General features: G+C 57.4%; 2 protein-coding genes across 2 annotated transcripts; both read right to left on the reverse strand.

Annotated features, from left to right (window-relative positions):
• Positions 1–4,838: 4,838 nt before the first annotated feature.
• Positions 4,839–8,829, reverse strand: E2F1 (E2F transcription factor 1). The gene is made up of 7 exons (XM_030503508.2): positions 8,312–8,829; positions 7,410–7,500; positions 6,697–6,916; positions 6,171–6,323; positions 5,949–6,063; positions 5,659–5,863; positions 4,839–5,419 (listed from the first exon to the last, which is right to left on the reverse strand). The coding sequence occupies exons 1-7, from the start codon at positions 8,522–8,524 to the stop codon at positions 5,193–5,195; spliced, it is 1,224 nt and encodes a 407-aa protein (XP_030359368.1). The 5' UTR covers positions 8,525–8,829; the 3' UTR covers positions 4,839–5,192.
• Positions 8,830–11,795: 2,966 nt separating this feature from the next.
• On the reverse strand, positions 11,796–19,833 carry PXMP4 (peroxisomal membrane protein 4). Its single transcript, XM_030503510.1, has 5 exons — positions 19,684–19,833; positions 18,647–18,709; positions 17,795–17,993; positions 16,799–17,059; positions 11,796–15,305 (listed from the first exon to the last, which is right to left on the reverse strand). The coding sequence occupies exons 1-4, from the start codon at positions 19,797–19,799 to the stop codon at positions 16,799–16,801; spliced, it is 639 nt and encodes a 212-aa protein (XP_030359370.1). The 5' UTR covers positions 19,800–19,833; the 3' UTR covers positions 11,796–15,305.
• Positions 19,834–19,847: the final 14 nt, after the last annotated feature.

Consider the following 19,847-nt stretch of genomic DNA (forward strand, 5'->3'; position numbering starts at 1 on the left):
TCCCACCACCCAGAGTGGTTCCAGACGGCTTTACCTCACGGTGGGGCCAGCTCCTGTGTGGGGGTGGTACGATGAGGGTCGGTACCGCGAGCAGATGTAAAACCCCCTCTGCACCCTGATCAGGGGCTGCAGGAGGGGCAGGGGAGGAGGAGGAGGCAGGAGCTGCCTCCATCCCTGCCCAGCACAGGCGCCCGGCGGCCTGTGTGTGTGGAAAGGAATGGGGTAGACATCCATGTCCGTACCTCAGCCAGTCCTCTAAGCTCTTCATAGAATCCCAGCTTGATTTGGGTTGAAGGGACGTTAAAGCTCATCCAGTTCCAACCTCCTGCCACGGACAGGGACTCCTTCCACTAGAGCAGGTTGCTCCAAGCCCCTGTGTCCAACCTGGCCTTGAACACTGCCAGGGATGGGGCAGCCACAGCTTCTCTGGGAAAAGTCTGTGCCAGCGCCTCAGCACCCTCACAGGGAAGAGCTTCTGCCTCAGAGCTCATCTCAATCTCCCCTCTGGCAGGTTAAAGCCATTCCCCCTGGCCTGTCCCTACAGGCCCTTGTCCAAAGCCCCTCTCCAGGTTTCCTGGAGCCCCTTTAGGCACTGGAGCTGCTCTAAGGTCTCCCCTTCAGGAGCCTTCTCTTCTCCAGGCTGAACCAGCCCAACACAACTTGCATCCACAACGAACAAACTCAACTTTGCTTTCACAAACCAGAAACAGATACTTGGAAAAATAAACTAGATAAAGCCGTGCCTGGGCAGAAGTTCCCACCACTCCCTGTGTACATGTTGTGCAGTGACTTCTTGTGGTGGTGGGCTTCTTCCCATCCCTCTCTGTGTATCCTGGGATTTTACTTACAGAAAGGAGCACGCACCAGTTTTGTTTGGATGCACAACCCCAGCCAGCCTTGCCTCCATCTGCACCACCCCTCCCTTCACACAGTGAGCTCAGCTTCACTGAACCCAGGTCTGAAGCCCAAGATGTTTCCCCAGTCCAATGTGAGCGAGTCACGGCACGTGGAGCTCCCTCGGTCTCCTCCTCCCCCGGGGACAACCGGATGCAAGCTGAGCCCGGAGCAGTTGCAGTGATGCATCACAGTTATTTTTACCATCTCCCGGCTGCTCCGGGTGGGTGCAAGGGAAAAGAGGCGGAAAAAGTGCACCTGGGACGTGGCGGGGGTATCCGAGGACTCCGGGGAGCACGTGCATGCACAAGGCTCAGTGCTGTCCCCTGCCCTTGGGGAGGCAGAGAGAGGCGCAAGGGCTGGAGCTGTTGAGCATGGCCATCATCACATCCCATCAAACCGAACTAAAATGGGGGCAGGTGCTAGAGAAACGGGCAGGGGATAAATGCCCTGGTGGCAGTGGGGACAGAGGATCACCTTGCCAGGGAGCATGGGAAGGGGTTGGGGTGGTGGGGGGGCTCTGCCATGGGTCAAAGCAAAGCCCTTTCTGGGCCTTTTCACACCACTTGCTAAAATCCGTGCTCAGTCCGAGTTGGGACGCCGCAGGGTCAACGTGACTTTCAGGCGTGGGGAAGGAGCAGCTGGAAACGAAGGTGAAGTCCAGGGTAAAACTGCTGCTGGTGGCAGGAGGCAGTGGGGGCCCCCAGCTCCTGCCATGGGTGCTCCCAAAGTGTGCCCCAAAGCCACCGGCAGCAAAGGGGGACTTGGCCTTGGCTGTGGGGAGGACGCCAGGGCTAGGCTCTGCTTCCCAGGTAGGGGATAGGGCAGGAGTTAAATGAAGCAGCCACTTACCAGCACCTTATCAATCACAGAATGATATGAATCCCAGCGTGATTTGGGTTGGAAGGGACCTTAAAGCTCATCCAGCTCCAGCCCCCTGCCCCGGGCAGGGACACCTTCCACTAGAGCAGGTTGCTCCAAGCCCCTGTGTCCAACCTGGCCTTGAACACTGCCAGGGATGGGGCAGCCACAGCTTCTCTGGGAAAAGTCTGTGCCAGCGCCTCAGCACCCTCACAGGGAAGAGCTTCTGCCTCAGAGCTCATCTCAATCTCCCCTCCAGTAGGGTCCAGGCCACAGACCCCAGCTGTGCCTTCATGTGCAGACACTGTTTAGGCTGATTCCCCTACAAGCAAAATCAAAAGCAAAAGGGTTTTTTCCATGCTATCAGTGCATCCTGGCAGGGCACCCGTAATATGCAGTAACTAAAGAGTTCCTGGTTGAAGTGAGACTCCTAAAAGGAAGAGGGATGGAGAACCTGCAGGCTCCGAGTCACTGCCAGGCAGGACCTGGAGACTCTGAGCCTTTGCAAGTCCCCTCCCAGCACGTCCCCTGGCACCTTACCTCTGTAGACTCCTCCTGTTCATTGATCACTAGGAAAGCATCCTCAGTGGCCTGGTGGGCGCTTTGTGCTGTGCCAGCACCTAATGGTGCCCCCCAGCCTGCCCCAGAGCTCACCCCACTGCTGGGCTCTCCTGACTCCTCTGAGTCCAAACCTCGCAGCACGGGGACAGGAGACCCCACAAGTGCCTGGGCTCAGCACCACGTCTGTACCCCAGAGCTGGACAGGCACGGTCCCTGCAGGGTTACTGCCAGGGAATGGGAGATGGGAGCAAACGGGAGCTGAGGACCATGGGGCACGCAGGATGCCTAAACCATGTCTATAACCATGGTGCAGATGGGCCATAAAACCAGACAGCACTTCCCAACCCGCCATGTGCCCTTTGGAAACAAGACCCCCAACACAAGCCATCATCAGCTCTTTCTCCAGCAATTCGGCACAGCAGGATTCACATCGTGAACCACCCTGGGAGGCACAGGGGTTATTTTTGTGGAGCTCTGGCTCATGGGGAGCTGCCGATGCATCCCCCAGAGATGGGTGACATGGTTCTGTCCCCAGCAGAGAGGCTGCTTTCATGGGGACTGGGAGTCACAAGGGCTCATCATCCCGGAGGTTCCCTATCAGGGGAACAGGATGGGGAATGCCATCAGAGGTTCACCTTTGCTGAGGGGAAAAGCCGTGCTGCTGTGGGGGTTAGCTCGCTCATGGGAACAGGGGAGCAGAGCTCAGGGGGTTGGTGTGAGGCCTCTCCCCGTGCCCGCTGTGAAAGCCAGTGGCCACTTCCCCCCATGGGGTGCCACCCCTTGGGGCAGCATTGCAGATCTCCATCACCCCCCACCAAAATGAAACTAGAACGGAGGCAGGAGACCTGGATCTTGCTGAGCGCAGGGATGAGGATGTGTTGGCATATGGCTGCGCTGGGAACCCCATAAAAGCTTCAGCCCCTCAATCACCTCAGGTGACAAACATCAACCCGAGGGTGCAGCACGCAGGGGACTGATGCCACCCACCCTGGTCCCCCCATCCTCCTGCCGTGGCTCTGTGGGGCAGGACCCCCATGGACCAGAGCAGCAGGAGAGCCTTGCAGTTGAATTGTGATGGGGTGACACTGTGACAACACCGCAGCGGCTCACCCTACTCAAGCACAGGGGACAGCCTGTGTGTGCCATTGCCCGCCTGGCTGCTGGGCTTGGGGACAGCATGGCATGGCATGGCATGGCACAGTCCCAAGGGGCTGCAGGGAACAGGGCTGGGAGCAGGATGAGCTTACAGCATGGTCTGGGCTTAAACATTTCTCAGGCTGTTTAAAGGAGGAGGGAGCAAGTGCCCAAACAGGGGAAGGAAGTGGCACGTCCCCGCCTGGCACTGGGCTTAGAGCCAGCTTGACCCCAGTGAGCAGGGACATGGGGACCTTGAACCTTGAGCCGTGAACTTGGGCCTTCAGGCAGGAACAAGAGGTGCTGGGGCAACCAGGGCGGCTGGGAAGTCACTGGTGCGGCAGCGTCCATGGGCTGGTTTCAGCCCGGCCCCACGCCGCTGTCCTCCTCCTGCGCTGTGGGCAGGGGCACCCTGTGCAAACGCTGTCCCCAGAGCAGGGGAAGGCAGGGAGGGACCAGGCAGGAGAAAGTGATCCCTGTGTGGGGCCAGAGCCCTGTCCCCCTGTGACACAGCCTCTGCGGGGGAGCAGAGTGGGGCAGGATCAGCCCCAGCTCTCATCCCCACATGGGAGCATGTGGAATTGCAGGGGAGGGGGTAAAGCACCGCAATGCCCAAAGCAGCACCTGCGAGCCCAGGCAGGGACACCCATGCTCACACCTTTCCGGTTCAGAACAGAAACCAACCCCCAAGATAACCCCAACCCCGCTGGGTTCTCGGGCTGGGGTCCCACCCCCCCCGTGCCCCCTGAGCACAGCCCCACACCGAGGCCAGAGTCAGTAGAAACCTTTATTAAACAGGAAGCTCAGAGGAACACAAGCTTGTTAAAAGGCAGTAAAAGTGAAAGTGCGTCTCCAGCCCGGCCCCGGGGGGGGGGCCCAGGACCCCCCTTTCCTCCCCCCACCTCTCCCAGCCCCAGCGGGCAGCAGATAGGGAGACAGAGCCCAGCGGCTGCACGGCTGCGTGCGAGGGGAGGAAAAGCCTGGAGCCAGCGTTGGGTCCCCACCTGCAGACATGCACCCCCTGGGACACCGCTGTGTGCCCCTCCAAGGGGACACACACACGGTCCTGGGGCCACCAGCCCCATCCAGCCCTGTCCCCGCCTCCTGTAGCCACCACAATGGCCTCACCAGCAGCCCCAATCTGGCTGCAAGCAAAGCCAGGACGTGCAGGCAAAGCCCTGGTGGGACCCTCCATGTCACCCCCCCAGCACCATCCCCTTGCTCCCTCCTGTCCCCCCCCGTGTCCCGGGAGAGCTCCCACATGCCATAAATAATAAATAAATACCCCACGCTCAGCTGGGCTGTGGGAGCCCCCCCTTGTGCAGGGGGGACACAGCCCCAACCCAGCACCCCCACCTCTCCACCACCCCCTTCCCAACACAACGACACTTCTCGGCACCCCCACTCTGCTGCAGGACCCCCCCACCCCCTTGGGAAATTAAATGCTGTCCCCAGGGGACAATAATAAATTAATCAAATCTATACACAGGACTGCTTAAAGCTCGATAACGGGCACCGGAGGGGGCACCCCATCATCAGAACCCTTGTGGGGGGGTCCTCTGAGATGGGACCCCCACCCTGGCATCCCCCTTGCAGGGCAGGAGCCGCGGATGCTGCCGGCCCCCACCGGGCGGGGGGGGGGGCTGGAGGGCTAAGAAGAAAGTATTGCAAAAGGGATGGGGAGAGGTGCTGGGGGGGGGGGCAGGAGCTCAGGGTGACCCCCCCACACCCTGCAGCTCCCCTCAGAAGTCCAAGGGTGTGAAGTCCCCAAAGTCACAGTCGAAGAGCTCGCTGATGCCCTCGCCCTCCTCCAGCCCGAAGTGATAGTCCTGCGCCTGGTTCATGAACTCGTCCGCCAGGAACTCGGGGAAGTCCTCCCTGCTCTGCTCCAGCAGCGCGTCCATGGAGGCCAGCGGCGAGAGGCTCGGCTCCTCCGCCGGGCCCTTGCTGCTCCCCGGCAGCAGTGTTTCTGCAGGGGGGGGGAAGCAGCCGTCAATCCCATGAGAACACACAAAAACCCCCCCAAAAGAGGCATTTTTGGCTATGCAGAACCTGCCTTCCCACCTCCCTGCCTTGCTCGGGTGGCCGAGCATCACCCCAGCTTGTGCTGACGGCAGAGGGACTCATAGCTGCAAACACAGAGGCCACAGTCAGAGCCACCCGCATCCCCGTCCCCAGCTCCTCCTGCCCCCAGCCCCGGGCACCCACCTTGCTCTCCGGGCAGCAGCGGCAGGTTCATGTCCTGGGCGGGATGCAGGAGCGGGGAGGCTCTGGGCTGCGGGTGGCTGGGAGACGGCTCCTCTGCAGGGGCTTTGAAGGGGCTCTTGACAGGGCTGCAGACACCTGAGCTGTCCTCGGGGCAGAGGAAGACGTCGATGGGGCCCTGAGTGCTTCGCAAGGAGACCTGGAAAGCCTGAGGAAAGGGGAGGAATGAGACCAGGAGGCACAAGGGTGCCTGGGGAGCCTGGGCGAGCAGACACAGGGTGGCCCCAGCTCACCTCCGCTGGGTCCGAGACCTGCAGCTGGGTCTCTGCAGGGGCTTTGATAACCATCACCATTTGCTCCGCGGGGTCCACAATGCTGCGGAGGTCCTGGCAGGTCACATAGGCTGCGGTGTGGTGGGTCAAGGAGCACAGACGGGGTGCTGTGAACCACCCTGTCACCCAGCTGAGCCCCCCGTGTCCCCCCCCCAGCCCCACGGCAGCCCACACAAAGGATATTGCTGGTTGGCGGGGTCCTCGGTGAGCAGGCGCAGCTGTGCTGAGCACGTCTGGATGAGCTCGTCCAGCTGCCGCTCCGCCGCCTGCAGCTCCCGCAGCTCCTGCTCCAGCCGCCGGTGCCGGCCCGGGGCGCCCACCGCGGCCTGGCTGCCCCTGCGGAGCACCACGGGCGTCAGCACCCAAACCCGCAGCTCCCTCTGCCCCCCACACCATGGCAGAGCCCACCCCACAGCCGGGGAATCAGCCTCGCAGGGGATTCCCTGTAGGGCACAGCCCTGGGGTCCCTTCCCGGAGCCTGGACACAGCCTCCACTCTGCAGACTGGCACAGGGAGGGGACTGACAGCCAACACAAGAGCACTGATGCTGCAATGGAGCACAGCCCTCACCCAGACCACATGAAGTGGCTCCCCAGCCACCACTTGAACCCCAAGCAAGACCCTCCCCAACCCCAAGCCTGGCCCAGGCAGCTCCCACATCCCAGGGGACAACCAGGCCCAGCCCCATAAGCCCTGCCCAGGAACATACAGCCACTGGATGTTGTTCTTGGACTTCTTGGTGATAAGCTGGATGCCCTCCAGGACGTTGGTGATGTCGTAGATGCGCCTCTTCTGCACCTTCAGGACCTCAGCCGCCCAGTTGAGGTCCACCACGCCGTCAGGGGACTGGCTCAGCAGCTCCAGGAAGCGCTTGGTGGTGAGGTTCAGAGAGGTTTCGTAGCGGGACTTCTCCCCGGGAGACTTTGCCCCTGCCAGCCGCCGAGGACAAGTGTGATTTAGCCACAAGGGAAACCCAAAACACCCCCCACGCTCACAGGTGGCCCATGGACCAAGACCAACACCCTGAAACCCATCTGCTTTCTCTGGGCAATGGGGTTGAGCTCCCCACATCCTGCGCAGGAAGGGTACTGCAGGACCCGGCACAGGCTTTGACAGCCTTGCTCAGTTGTGACCACAAGCTCTGCTGTGACACCAAGGTACCAGCGCTCGGGGAGGGGGGAGATGATGGAGGGTCCACCTGGGACGCTGCTCTGACACCGTGTTGGTGCCTACAGCTCCATCCCGCAGGGAGGGACGGAGCTCAACCAATGGGCAGGACATGCCACCAGCCCAGGGCACAGCCACGGAGCAGCCTCTTCAAACAACATGAAGGGATGGGGGGAAGCTGCCAGGGACAAGCCTGGAGGTGCAGCCCCCCTGCTCCGGGCAGGCTGGGGGGGTCAGGAGGAGCAGAGCCGGTACCTCTGACGGGGTTCCTGGGCTTGCCCCGGCCCACCGACAGGCTCTCCGCTATGTACTGGTGATCCGTCTCCAAGTTCAGCTTCCTCTTCACCTGCAAGCGATGGGGCTCATCGGGGGGGCAGCCACCACCCCCCAGGGACCCCTCCCCGGGGGCACCGAGCCCCGCTACCGGCAGGAGCAGGCTCACGGGACCGGCTCCACCGCTGCCACACACACACAGAGCGGGGCCGGGGCTCCGGCGCGCTGCGGGGAGCGCCCCAAAGCAGGCGGGGGCAGAGTCCCGACCGGCAGCGCGGCTTCCGGAGCGGCCGCGCTCGGCAGGTGCGCTGCGTGGCACGGCACAGGGCACGGCACAGGGCACGGCATAGGGCAAGGCATAGGGCACGGTATAGGGCACGGCATAGGGCACGGCACAGGGCAAGGCATAGGGCAAGGCATAGGGCAAGGCATAGGGCACGGCATAGGGCAAGGCACAGGGCAAGGCATAGGGCACGGCACAGGGCAAGGTATAGGGCACGGCACAGGGCACGGCACAGGGCAAGGTATAGGGCAAGGCACAGGGCAAGGCATAGGGCACGGCATAGGGCACGGCATAGGGCAAGGCATAGGGCACGGCATAGGGCAAGGCACAGGGCAAGGCATAGGGCAAGGCACAGGGCAAGGCATAGGGCACGGCACAGGGCACGGCACGGCCTAGCAGGGTACAGCACGGCACAGCACGGTGCGGAGCAGGGAGCCGCACAACCCGGCGTGGCACGGCACAGCCCGGCCCAACGCGGCCCAGTATCGCACGGCCCGGTGCATAGCACGGCCCAGTAGCCAGCACAGCCCCGCCGTCCCCAGCACAGGAGTCCCGGTCTCCGCAGCCCCCTCCCCATCCCGACCCCAGCCCCGGTGGTTACCGGCGGGCGGCCCAGCGCGGGCCGGCGCGGCGCAGCTCCGGGCCGGGCGGGTTGCGGTGTGGCGAAGAGCAAGACCTGGTCGGTATCGGGGTGTCCTCCTCCTCCTCCGCCGCCCGCGGGCTCGTCAGCGGCGGCGGAGACGATGAGGAGGTGCGGGGAGGAGCTGCCCAGCAGCGCCGCCAGCCCCGCCGCGCCGCCGCCCGCCGCCGCCATGGCTCACATGGCCACCGGGGCGACGGGCGGCGGGGCGGGGAAGGCGTTTGCAGGGTCACGGCCCATGACCGGGCAGCGAGAACCGCTCCCACCGCCCGTATTGTTCGGTACAACCGGCCCCGGCGCGCCTTCTTTGCGCGCCAAATCCTTTTTGCCGCGAAAGCGGCGCGAGCCTCCCCGCCACCCGCCTCATTGGCTGCCACCGACGCCGGGAACCGCGGTAGGGGGAGCGGAGGAGCCGTCTCATTGGTCAATGACGGGCGGTGCCGCATGCTTATTGGTTGAGGGAGGACAGACGGCCAATCAGCGGCGCCGCGGGGGTGCGGAGCGGGGACAGTGGGGCGGTGAAAAGGGGAGAAGGGCGGCAGATGCCTCCCCCCCCGCTCCGCTTCCCACCGTCCCCCCCAGGCAATTCCAGTTCCAAAGCATCCCTATCCCAGCACCCAGCTCCTACCCCGTGTATGGCATTGGAGGAGGACGAGGAGGAGGAGGAGGAAGGCACTGGCACACACCCATGAGCCAAGTTCACATCACCCACTCCATGGACTCTGCCTCGGAGCGGGATGCTCTGTGAGGGGTGTTGGGAATCTTGCACTGGGATGGAGGCGATACTGTATTAAAGTATTTTGGGATGAAGGGATGAGTTCAGTGCTGGCCCATCTCCCCTCTTCCAAACCCACCCTGAGACTGGATGAGCGTTTGGGACTTGGGATTGCTCAAGCGGTCTGGCTCGCACAGAAAGATTGGGAATGCTCCAATCTGCTCTGTTTTAGGGATGATTCACAGCATTTTCGGCTTCCAGACACCCAACAGCTGCGGATCTCAGCTTCTTCAGCACTAGGTGATAACCCCTTGTAGAGCTAGAGGCAGAATCCGCACTTGACCATGACAGGAGCTATCTCTGGTGGTGGGATGATGAGGCTGGGGTGAGGCCAGGGCAGAGGGATGGCAGCCACCATCCTGAGGGAGATGATAATCCATCCACCATGAGACACAGCACGGGCAGCTCCCACCGGCAGCGTGCGGGATGCTGATAACCCTCCTGCTGCATGAGGAGGCAAAACGTAAAGGGATAATAACATACATCCATAAAAACCGTGCATTTAAAGAGGAGGCCTTTCCCAGCGCACAGAGATATAGCCCACAGCCAGACACCCAAAACCCCCCTGTGCCCCCCATGAGCTGCCCTACATATCCCGGGGGGGCCCTGGCCGGCACTGGGCATGGCTGTGGGCCCGTGGTGCCCCCCCCCCCAGCAGCCGATCCCAACCTGGCCGGGATGCAGGAGACGGGTGTTTTTCCCACCAGTGCGTGGGATGCAGGAGGCATTTGAAGCGATGAGTTCACTCCTGTGCAGCGGAGCAGATCCCGACACGCTGTGCCCCTGCACTGGCCAAACAGGTTTCAGGCTTTAAAGGATTTTATGCTGGATACTTTGGCAGTGGCTGCAATTCCCCTGCAGGGCAGCCGGCACGGAGCAGTGCTGTGATTTCAGAGAGTCCTTGGGAAGGGACCTTAAAGCTCATCCAGCTCCAACCCCTGCCACGGGCAGGGACACCTTCCACTAGAGCAGGTTGCTCCAAGCCCCTGTGTCCAACCTGGCCTTGAACACTGCCAGGGATGGGGCAGCCACAGCTTCTCTGGGAAAAGTCTGTGCCAGCGCCTCAGCACCCTCACAGGGAAGAGCTTCTGCCTCAGAGCTCATCTCAGTCTCCCCTCTGGCAGGTTAAAGCCATTCCCCTTGTCCTGTCCCTACAGGCCCTTGTCCAAAGCCCCTCTCCAAGTTTCCTGTCAGCGCCTTTAGGCACTGGATCCCTTAAATATACCAGTAACACGCTGCATGTCCATGACCAATCACTTCACCTCCCTGCGCCTCATTTCTTCATCCACAAAGAGCAAACAGAAACGCTGCCACGCTTAAAGCAAATTAACACAGTTAATTAACATTTGGTCCTGTTAATATCCCAGGGCCGCTCTCCCGGAGCCCTTGCCCTGCAATTCCATCATGGCTGTGAAGCACAAGCAACAGTTAGACCAGGTGTCAGCGCACAGTTCATGTTGTTCCATGTGGGAAGGGGGCCAGGCAGCCCCGGGATGGCCGCGGTGCTCTCCCTGTCCCCGGGGAGCCGCGGGCAGGCGCTTCCCGGGATGCTGTGGGCTTTGGGACGCAGCTGCTTCACCAGCTGCTCCCGCGGGCTCACAAAGGCCGGGCCCCCCCAGCCCGCTTCATGCGGGGGGTTATTCAGAGTGAGCAGGCGGAGCTCTGCCCCCCTCTCTCCTCTCCTCTCCTCCAAGCAGGGCTGCTGGTGCTGGCGCTGAACGAGGGCGGGCGCCAGGACAAATGAAAGGCAAATGGTGGTGGGAGAGGCAAGGGCCGGGGCTTTCCTTGCATGCATATGAGGGAAGGCAGCTGAATCCCGGCTCCTGCACAGCTGCAGCCTCCTCCTGGCCTCGCCAGCCCTGCTGAGGGGACGTGCTCCCGACATGAGCTGTCTGGCGAGTGCTGCGCGGAGATAAGGTCCTGTCTCAGCGGCCCCGCTTGGTCACAGGGAGGATCAGTAAGCTGTTCGTAGCTTGGTACCCCACATGGATCTGCCCCGCAGCAGGCGCTGGGTTCGGGTGGGTTTGGGCTGCCCTGCAGTCAGGACAGGCCCAGGCCAAGTGGTGTCTGCTGGGCCCTGGGCTGAAGGACAAGCTTCAGCCCAGGGCTGCAGATAGAGCCAGAGCTGGTGCCTATGCCGCCAAATCACCTACTGGCAGTGGGAGCGGGCAGGAGGGGAGCTGGAGGATACACTCTGCATCCCTGTGCTCAGGTAACCTCAGCATGGGGGTGACCCAGAAGCACCTTTACTGTCCTTGTCACCTGCAGCACGCTCCCGCTTCCAGCAGCTCCCACATGGACTGCGCCATGCGAAGGGAAGCACAACATCCCCCCAGCTCTTCCCCTGTGCCAGGGGCTTGGAACTGGATGATCTTTAAGGTCCCTTCCAAAACCCAAACCAGTCTGTGATGAAAAGGAACCCCAAACCGCGAGGATGACAGCCCCCAGTGTGTCCCTGCAGCTCGGCTCCTCCCCAGCTAGCAGTGGTGCAGCAGGCAGAGCCAGTGCTGTGGGCAGAGCAGCGCTGGCTGCTGCCTCCACGCTGCTGACACGAGAGCACAACTGATGCCAACAACGCACTTTGTGGGGGACTTCTCCATATACAGGATTAGTAGCATGTGCTAACCAAGCATCACTTCATATATCTTAGCTTAATAATGATGACAGCAAAAAAAGACAAAAAATTAGGGTTTTATTGTTATGCTTATTCTAGAAAGCACAGTATTAAGGTGATTACACAGAAATAACCTGCACATGAGCGTGGCAGAAAGTCTTGGGTTGCTGTTCTCCACTGCCTGCACAAGGAGTCAATTCAGCATGGACAGAGCTACTCCAACAACCCACTGATTCCTCTCCTGCATGTTTTAAACCCCAAACCTGAACCATTGCTACAAGCATCCTCTTCAGTGTCATTACAAGTGACCTGAGTTTATGTTCCTTGTTTTATTCTATGCTTTCAGAAAATCAGGGCCTGGATTACGTGGCAATCATGGACATAAAATATATACCAAAAGCAGAGGGAATAGTGCTTATGTAACAGAGCATTTCATCTGTTTTCCCCTCCTCAGCACCAGTCTCATAAGGAAATGAGACAGACAAAACAGAAGAAGTTCCCTTCTCCAACAATCGGGTGTGAACACACAGGTTGAAGAGTCGAGATTAGCACCCCTAAAGCATTAACAGTGGCTGCAGGCATTAGGCTGGGGAGCATTACACCTCATTTCCTCTCCTCCCTTATCTCCTCATTTCAAAACCAGCACCAGAACACGGGACACATCCTGCTCGGGTTGGCATGATCCAGGATGACAAACACGGGCTGACAAATAGGAAACAGTCCCCGGCCGGGGCGGGAGCCAAAGGTCGGGTCTGTGCTGACACAGTGAAAACGGGCTGGAGCCACAGCAGCTCCTGCCGTGTGAGGGGATCTTCTGGTCACTGCAGCTCCACCAGCCAAATGTGACAGCACCCAGCAGGCTGCAGAGCTCAGCAGGCCCCGGGGACCCCTCTGCAGCCACCGGGGTCCCCATGGGTGCCTGGGTTCACCCTGCTTCAGCTGCCAGAGATCACCCCACACTCCTGCCCCAACCCAGCTGGGTTTAAAGCACAGCTCGAACTACTCTACCAGGGCAAGAAGGGCTTGCATCATGGGTGTCAAAGTCTTGTGCAGCCTTTCCACCCCGACTGCTCTGAACAGGGCATTACCCAGCCACAGCCACCCTGCCACCGCAGGTTCACACCTCGGCGAGCGCTTCCCTGTGGCACTAATTGCACAAGCAGAGGTTTTGCCTTCTCAAATATCCTTCCCCTTCACTGAAAGGATCACACAGAGTCCAGCAAACCTGAGCTAAACCAAATGTCACACCTCCCCCTTCCCCCCCATTTCATTTTCTCCTTTGTTAAATAATGCAATTGTCCCGGAAAGGGTCCTGACAGCCAGCCCTGGCACACAAGCTGTCCTCCAAAGAGCAGGGAAGCACAGTGGGAATGCTGGGGCAGCATGCAGCCGCACTAAATAACCCTGAGCTGCTTTGTTCCGTCAGCAAATAAATGATTAATAGCTCAGGGCAGTCACTCTGCTATTCACTCTGAGAACTTTTGATCGGTTCGATTCATTAACCTTTAAAACTGCCTCGAAGAGAGGCTTCAAATCCAAAGGAGAAGCATGGGTTTAAAATGAACACTTCGGTTTTATCCAGTAACCTTCATTTTAGACAAGCATCGAGACACCCTGCTCCTCTGCCGAGGCTCTCAGCAGCGCACAGTCAGGTGTCAAGAGATAACAAGGGAGAATAAAGTTGGTGTAGACAAACGAACCCATTTCAGCTGAACACTCAAAGCCCATCGGGGCTGGGGGCAGAAAATGGCACTTTGTGACTCTGAAGCATTTGGCTGATTTGCAGGTGGCTTCCAACTGTCTCTTTCTTCTTTTGGTTTTAACGCTGCTAAAAAAGGGACACAACCAGGGGACTCCAAGCCCCACACAAAGCGCTGGGGGAGGGCAGGGAGTGGAACTTCTGTATCCGAAAAGTCCGACTCAGACAAATTACTTCTAGTTCACTTCCTTACCACACACCCGCATTGTTCCAACACCTTGGTAGCATAAGGGGTTCATCCCCAGCTATCTGGTCCCAGAACCAGCAATGCAGACTAATGCCATTAAAGAACTGTTCCAATTACTTCCCTGGGGAATGAAGTGACTTGGAGCTTAACGTCCTGCCCCGACACAGCAGGAAAACCAACCGTCCACAAAGGCGCTGCTGATGGCTGCTGCTCCACGGACCTGCTCTGGGATGAGCTGCAGTTTGTCTTCCAGGGACAGCAGCTGCTTCCTGGAGCACAAGTACAGATGGTTGGAGGCTCAAGCACAATTTGCTTTGAGAGCGAGGCTGGGGATAGGCTCCCCAAAAGAAAAAGAGGGTTTTGAACAGGGACAACTGACAGTCACTGCTGCCAGGTGGAAACTTGCTATGGGCTTGTTTGTACCTTCTAGAGAGGACAGATACACTCCAGACAGCAGGCTAAAAAGGACAGGACAAGCCACTTGTCCTTCCTGTGGCCAGAAAAGTGCTTCCCAAGCAGCCACATGGTTGTAGTGATAGAACTACTTAGCAGAGGAAAATGATTTTGCCTCTAAGGGACTCCCAAGGCTTTCTCAGAGGAAGGAATGGCAGCTCTGAATTAAAGAGGTTAAACTCTCCTTCCAGACACACACTCACATAACCAGCCTGCACCATCTCCTGCTACAGTAATTACACACGCTGAAGGATTTAGGAGCCTGAATAGTCATAGGGAGAAATTCCCAAGCCAGAGCTGTCAGACCATGGAAGAGTTCTCTGAAATCCCACCACAGCTTGTAGGAAGCAGCAATATTAGAACACTGACATCCTTATTTGGGACAATATTGAGGCTTCTGACATATTAAAGAGAGAGATGTGCTGCTTCAGACACCCAGCAGTGGTGCAAAGAAAGGATGTTAGGTTGGATATAAGGAAGCAGCTCTTCCCTGTGAGGGTGCTGAGGCGCTGGCACAGGGTGCCCAGAGAAGCTGTGGCTGCCCCATCCCTGGCAGTGTTCAAGGCCAGGTTGGACACAGGGGCTTGGAGCAACCTGCTCTAGTGGAAGGCGTCCCTGCCCGTGGCAGGGGGTTGGAACTGGGTGAGCTTTAAGGTCCCTTCCAACCCAAACCATTCAATGAGTCCATGTCTATAAAGAAATCAGACCTTCAGTTTCAGTATTTTTTCTGTACTTGAATCTTTAAGCTTATCTACACCAAGCAAAATATTCAACTAGAATGAAACAAACCCAGTTCCTAATTTCTATAGCTTTCTATAGCTTTCCTGGGGTCTCGCTTAAATACTGATCAGTGTTCAAGTGTTCAGCACAGGGTGTAAAAGCAGGTGAAGCTAAAAGTTGAAGGTGCCACAGACAGTTGTTATGGCAAAGCACTGTCTTGTCTTTTGGGCGCCAAACACACCATGGATTTGCATGACATGAGAACAAGCAGCTTCCATCTCTACACTGTGAGATCTCACAGTGGATGTAGGTGGGACTCAGGGTTAGATTCAGTTCAAGAGGCAGAAGACTTTATTCCTACTCCAGCCGAGCCACTTGGGATGCAATTCAATCCCAAACATCACAGCACCAGGCAATGGGAAGGGGAATATTTCACTCTCCCTGTTGCTGACAAGGAGAGTGGAAAAACAGAGAGCAAAGCAGCACTGAGAATAGGTGTAACAGTAATAAAACAGCTTAGGACAAGGAAAAATGACTTCAGAGGAAATGGAAAAGTTTCTCCTCAGAAGCCACCTGAACTTAAAGGTACCATTTCAGCCATACCATTGAACACAACCAATTGCTACAGCCTGGAGGGTACAGATGAACAGCACCAGTGGGTGATGAAATGCCATGGCCAGGTCAGGATGGAAAAGCAGATGGGTGCAGAGAGAGCAAACAAAACAGTCCTGGCTGAGCCAAAGGGAATGGTTGGCACAGGGAACTTAATGCTCTCTTAAAATACCACCACAAAACCCCAGTGCATCAGGAATTATTTTAATGTACATCGTTAAGTGAATGCTTTAGTGTTATATGGCAGAGCAATGCTCTGCACTGACTGTTTTAGTGTGTTCATTTGGGTAGCTTTTGACCTTTCCCACCTATCTGGTTGACCTGTTCAAGCCCAGCGTGTGCTGTGCTACTCCTGGGTATTTTGACAAGGAGAATTCATCCGTGGACTCAACCCAGCTCAGCAACAAACTACATTCAAGTTTGACTACCCCTAACACATACCACTGCTGGGGAGGGCAGATTCTGGCCCTACAAGAAACCCATGTGCTTATCTTCCACCGAAACAAAAGTGCTTGTTGCAAGTGCTGCTCACTCGCAGACGCGGAGCAGCAGGGTGCTATCTGAGGTGTGCAATGCGCCCCAACCTGCCTCAGAGCAGCCGAGTTGTGTAACTGTTCCTGGTATTTAGTTCCAGCAGCTCTTAGAAACTTCACAAATAAGTTTCAAGCAGTGACAGGGTATAAATTAGTGCATTTGCAGAGGGACAGATTCAGCCCAAGTGCATGAAAGAAACCAAAGGCAAATAATCTTTCCAAGCCCCGTTTCCCAGGCTCGTCCCAGACAATCTGAACAGTTTTATTTCTCCAACATCTGAATGTCTCCCTGAGGGCAAACTGCAGAGAAACCCTCTTAAGGAGCACACATTGACCTTGGATTAGCTTAAACAAGACTGCCAGTCATCCCCAGAAATCAAGAAATGACATTTTTCCTTTCAAACGTGAGCAGGTCCCTGCTCCCATCCCACTGTGGGGAGCACAGCGAGCAGTAAGATGATCCCACAATGTTTTTTCATGGTTAGACATACTTTCCCCTTACTGTCAGGCTGTTATTTTGTAAGTATATTTAGTCTCTTCAAAAAGCCCCAAAGCTATTCTTGTGGGGAAAATAAGGCCTCTTTTAAAGACTGCAACAAGTTTCTGTGGGGTATTTACTTGCGCTAAACAGAGCCAAGAGAAGACTGATCAGAACACTTTGGCCAGGACACAAGAGGCAACTCTACTCGATAGCTGTTAATTTAACTAAATCACCAGTCAGGAGCAACAGCAGAACCTTTTCCCTTAGCTGCCAGAAGGTGCCATCCCATTCCGAGGTGTTTTACAACCACCCACCTACTTGTCTGTCCTTTTGTTATAAACGAGGAAGTCAGAGATGTCGTGCCACGTGTTGCTGTCGTCGTACAGGTAGGTCATGGAGGACTGCAGGGAGGGCTGCAGCGTGTGCCGGTGGTACTCGAAGAGCCACAGAACTGTCCCCCAGACCAGAGCAGCAACAAGGGGAAAGGGATCCTGCTTTGGCTGTGGGATGTAGCCCTTTTCCACCGCCAGGCGAGACAGGCCGAACAGGATCCGGGACAGCAGGTACATGACGATCTGCATGAGGGAAAACCCAAAGAGCATGAGGTAACCACCCTGAGCAGCTACACTGGCCAGGAAAGAGTTTACTCAACTTAAAAGCAAACAGGTTGTAGGTTCACATATCGAGCAATCTTTCTAACAGGAGATGTTTGTGTCCTCCAAGTCCTGCTTCTCTGCCTGTGCTCTCATTTAGTCACAGACAAGTTACACTTCACACATCTTTGCAGTTGCACAACTTCTGTCCTTGCTCAGTTGTTACCTAATGCTGCTGCTGATAGAACAGTCACAGAGCAGCCCTGCTCACCTCCCAGCCAGGGACAAGCTCAGAAGTGTGGACACATCCTAACCCCAGCCTGACTGATGCTCCTGCAGGGCATTGCATAAGTAGAACACTTGATTAAGCTGCATCTCTGAGGGTTACTGACTGATGAATCTGTGACTCTGTTAACCCACCAGCTCCTGACTGTGTGCCTGCCTGCCTTCAGAGGCTTAAAGTGCAGCTTTAGGGGTAAAGCTGGGCTTTTAGTGCTCACATTGCACACAGCTTTCACAGAGGCACACAACCACCTCTAGAACTGCAGCGTAAAGCAGCCAAAACAAGAACTTGTGTGAAGAGGAACGTGGTAAAAGAGTAACTCTACACTGTAAGAGCCCCCAGACACATGCCAGGCTACAGCAACCACTTCCTGCCACATGATCATGCATCTGTTGGGGCTTCTGGGCAAGGAAGCTTTGAACCACCACATTTACCTGGCTGTTGATGGGGTTGTTGTCACCGAACACCAGCCAACCCCCAATGCAGGCTGCAAAGAAAGAATGAAAGGGGATTTTTTTCCCCTGCAGTCGGGACTGCAACGCCATCAGCCCCTTGTAGGTGAACACAAAATAGGCCAAGTTCCGGGAATGAGTGTACGTAGCCTGAGCAATCGACTCCAATTTCTCTCTTAAACTGAAGGAAAGAAACAGACAATTAGGGGAGCACAAAGGCAGGACCATTGCAGCCACCCAGCCTGGACACTGCCCCTCTGACAGGGCCTGACAGAACATCTGCTGAGGGAGCAGAAACCCCCTCATCTCTGGCTCATTCAGCAGAGCAGAGCTGACTTAGACTGCAGCTGTGCTGCTGTCTAAGTCTATGACTAGAAATACATCAAATTCATAAAATACATAGAAATTCATCAAAGTACAGCTCTTATACTGTGACGGTGCTTCTGCCCAATTCCATGACTAGTCAAGCAGCCTTTTCTTTGATTACTGCCTAAGTGCAAACGTTTGGCATAAGTGGGGAAAGCCAAAACATGCACGGCTATACTTTGGCTTCCCTTATTGAGCAGACAGCAGACAGCTGCTGTTTGCATCTGCTAATTTCTCCTCTGCCCACTGGTTCTCATCAACCATTCTATGAGTGGTTCACCCCATGACTACGTATACTTGGTGTGCATATGAGTTGTCCTGTTTAGCTGTCAGAACAACGGGCTACGACCATGGCTTATGTACCTTTCTGCTGTTTAAGCCCTTATGAAGGATGAAAAATTGACTGTTTGGATGAAAGCATTCTAAGCAGTAACGCAGTAACACAGAAACACAGAACTAGGGTCATACCTTCCACTCTTGAACAGGAAAGTCATCACCAGGGCATGTGGGGCACGAACTTTTGCTCCATAACTGCAAAAGTGAATAGGTATATCAGCATTTCTGTACTACAGAATCATGGAATGATTTGTGTTGGAAAGGACCTTAAAGCTCATCCAGTTCCAACCCCCTGCCACGGGCAGGGACACCTTCCACTAGAGCAGGTTGCTCCAAGCCCCTGTGTCCAACCTGGCCTTGAACACTGCCAGGGATGGGGCAGCCACAGCTTCTCTGGGAAAAGTCTGTGCCAGCGCCTCAGCACCCTCACAGGGAAGAGCTTCTGCCTCAGAGCTCATCTCAATCTCCCCTCTGGCAGGTTAAAGCCATTCGCCTTGTCCTGTCCCTACATCCCTTGTCCAAAGCCCCTCTCCAGGTTTCCTGGAGCCCCTTTAGGCACTGGAGCTGCTCTAAGGTCTCCCCTTCGGGAGCCTTCTCTTCTCCAGGCTGCCCCAGCCCAGCTCTCTCAGCCTGGCTCCAGAGCAGAGCTGCTCCAGCCCTCGCAGCAGCTCCGGGGCCTCCTCTGGCCTCGCTCCAGCAGCTCCACGTCCCTCTTGTGCTGTTGCCCCAGAGCTGGATCAGGACTGCAGGGGGGGTCTCCCCAGAGCGCAGCAGAGAGGCAGGATCCCCTCCCTGAGCTGCTGCTCACGCTCTGGGGGTGCAGCCCAGCACACGGTTCATGTTCAATTTCTCTTTGACCAAACCCCGATGCTATAAAATCATCTTATTTCTCTTCCACTAACAGCTACATCCCTTCTGAGCAGCCCAGGCGCAGCAGCTCTCCCGCCCCCAGACGCTGCGTAGCTACAGAGCACACCCCGCTAAACCGGGCCCGAAGGGGACCCTGAAACCATTTTAACCCCCGCTCATGCGGACGGGAGCGGGAAGCGCCTCTCCCGAACCTCCACTGCCACAGCGCCGGCCCCGTGGCAGACACGGCGGCGCTGAGGGAACCGCGACACCCCCCCCCCAGCCGTGCCCGGCGCATCCTCCCGCCCCGCCGCACTCACACGGCCCCGTTGCGGAAGCCCTTGAGCACGGCGAGCGCGGCGCGGTACCGGCGCTGCTGCAGGAGCGCGTTGGCGGCGCGGAGCAGGGCGCGGAGCGGATCCCCGCCGCCCGCCATGCCGACCCCGCCGCCGCGGCCCGCACGCTTCCGGGCGCGCGGCCCGGC

This window comes from Strigops habroptila, chromosome 13, assembly GCF_004027225.2.
Source record: "Strigops habroptila isolate Jane chromosome 13, bStrHab1.2.pri, whole genome shotgun sequence".
In the NCBI taxonomy this organism is placed as follows: domain Eukaryota; kingdom Metazoa; phylum Chordata; class Aves; order Psittaciformes; family Psittacidae; genus Strigops; species Strigops habroptila.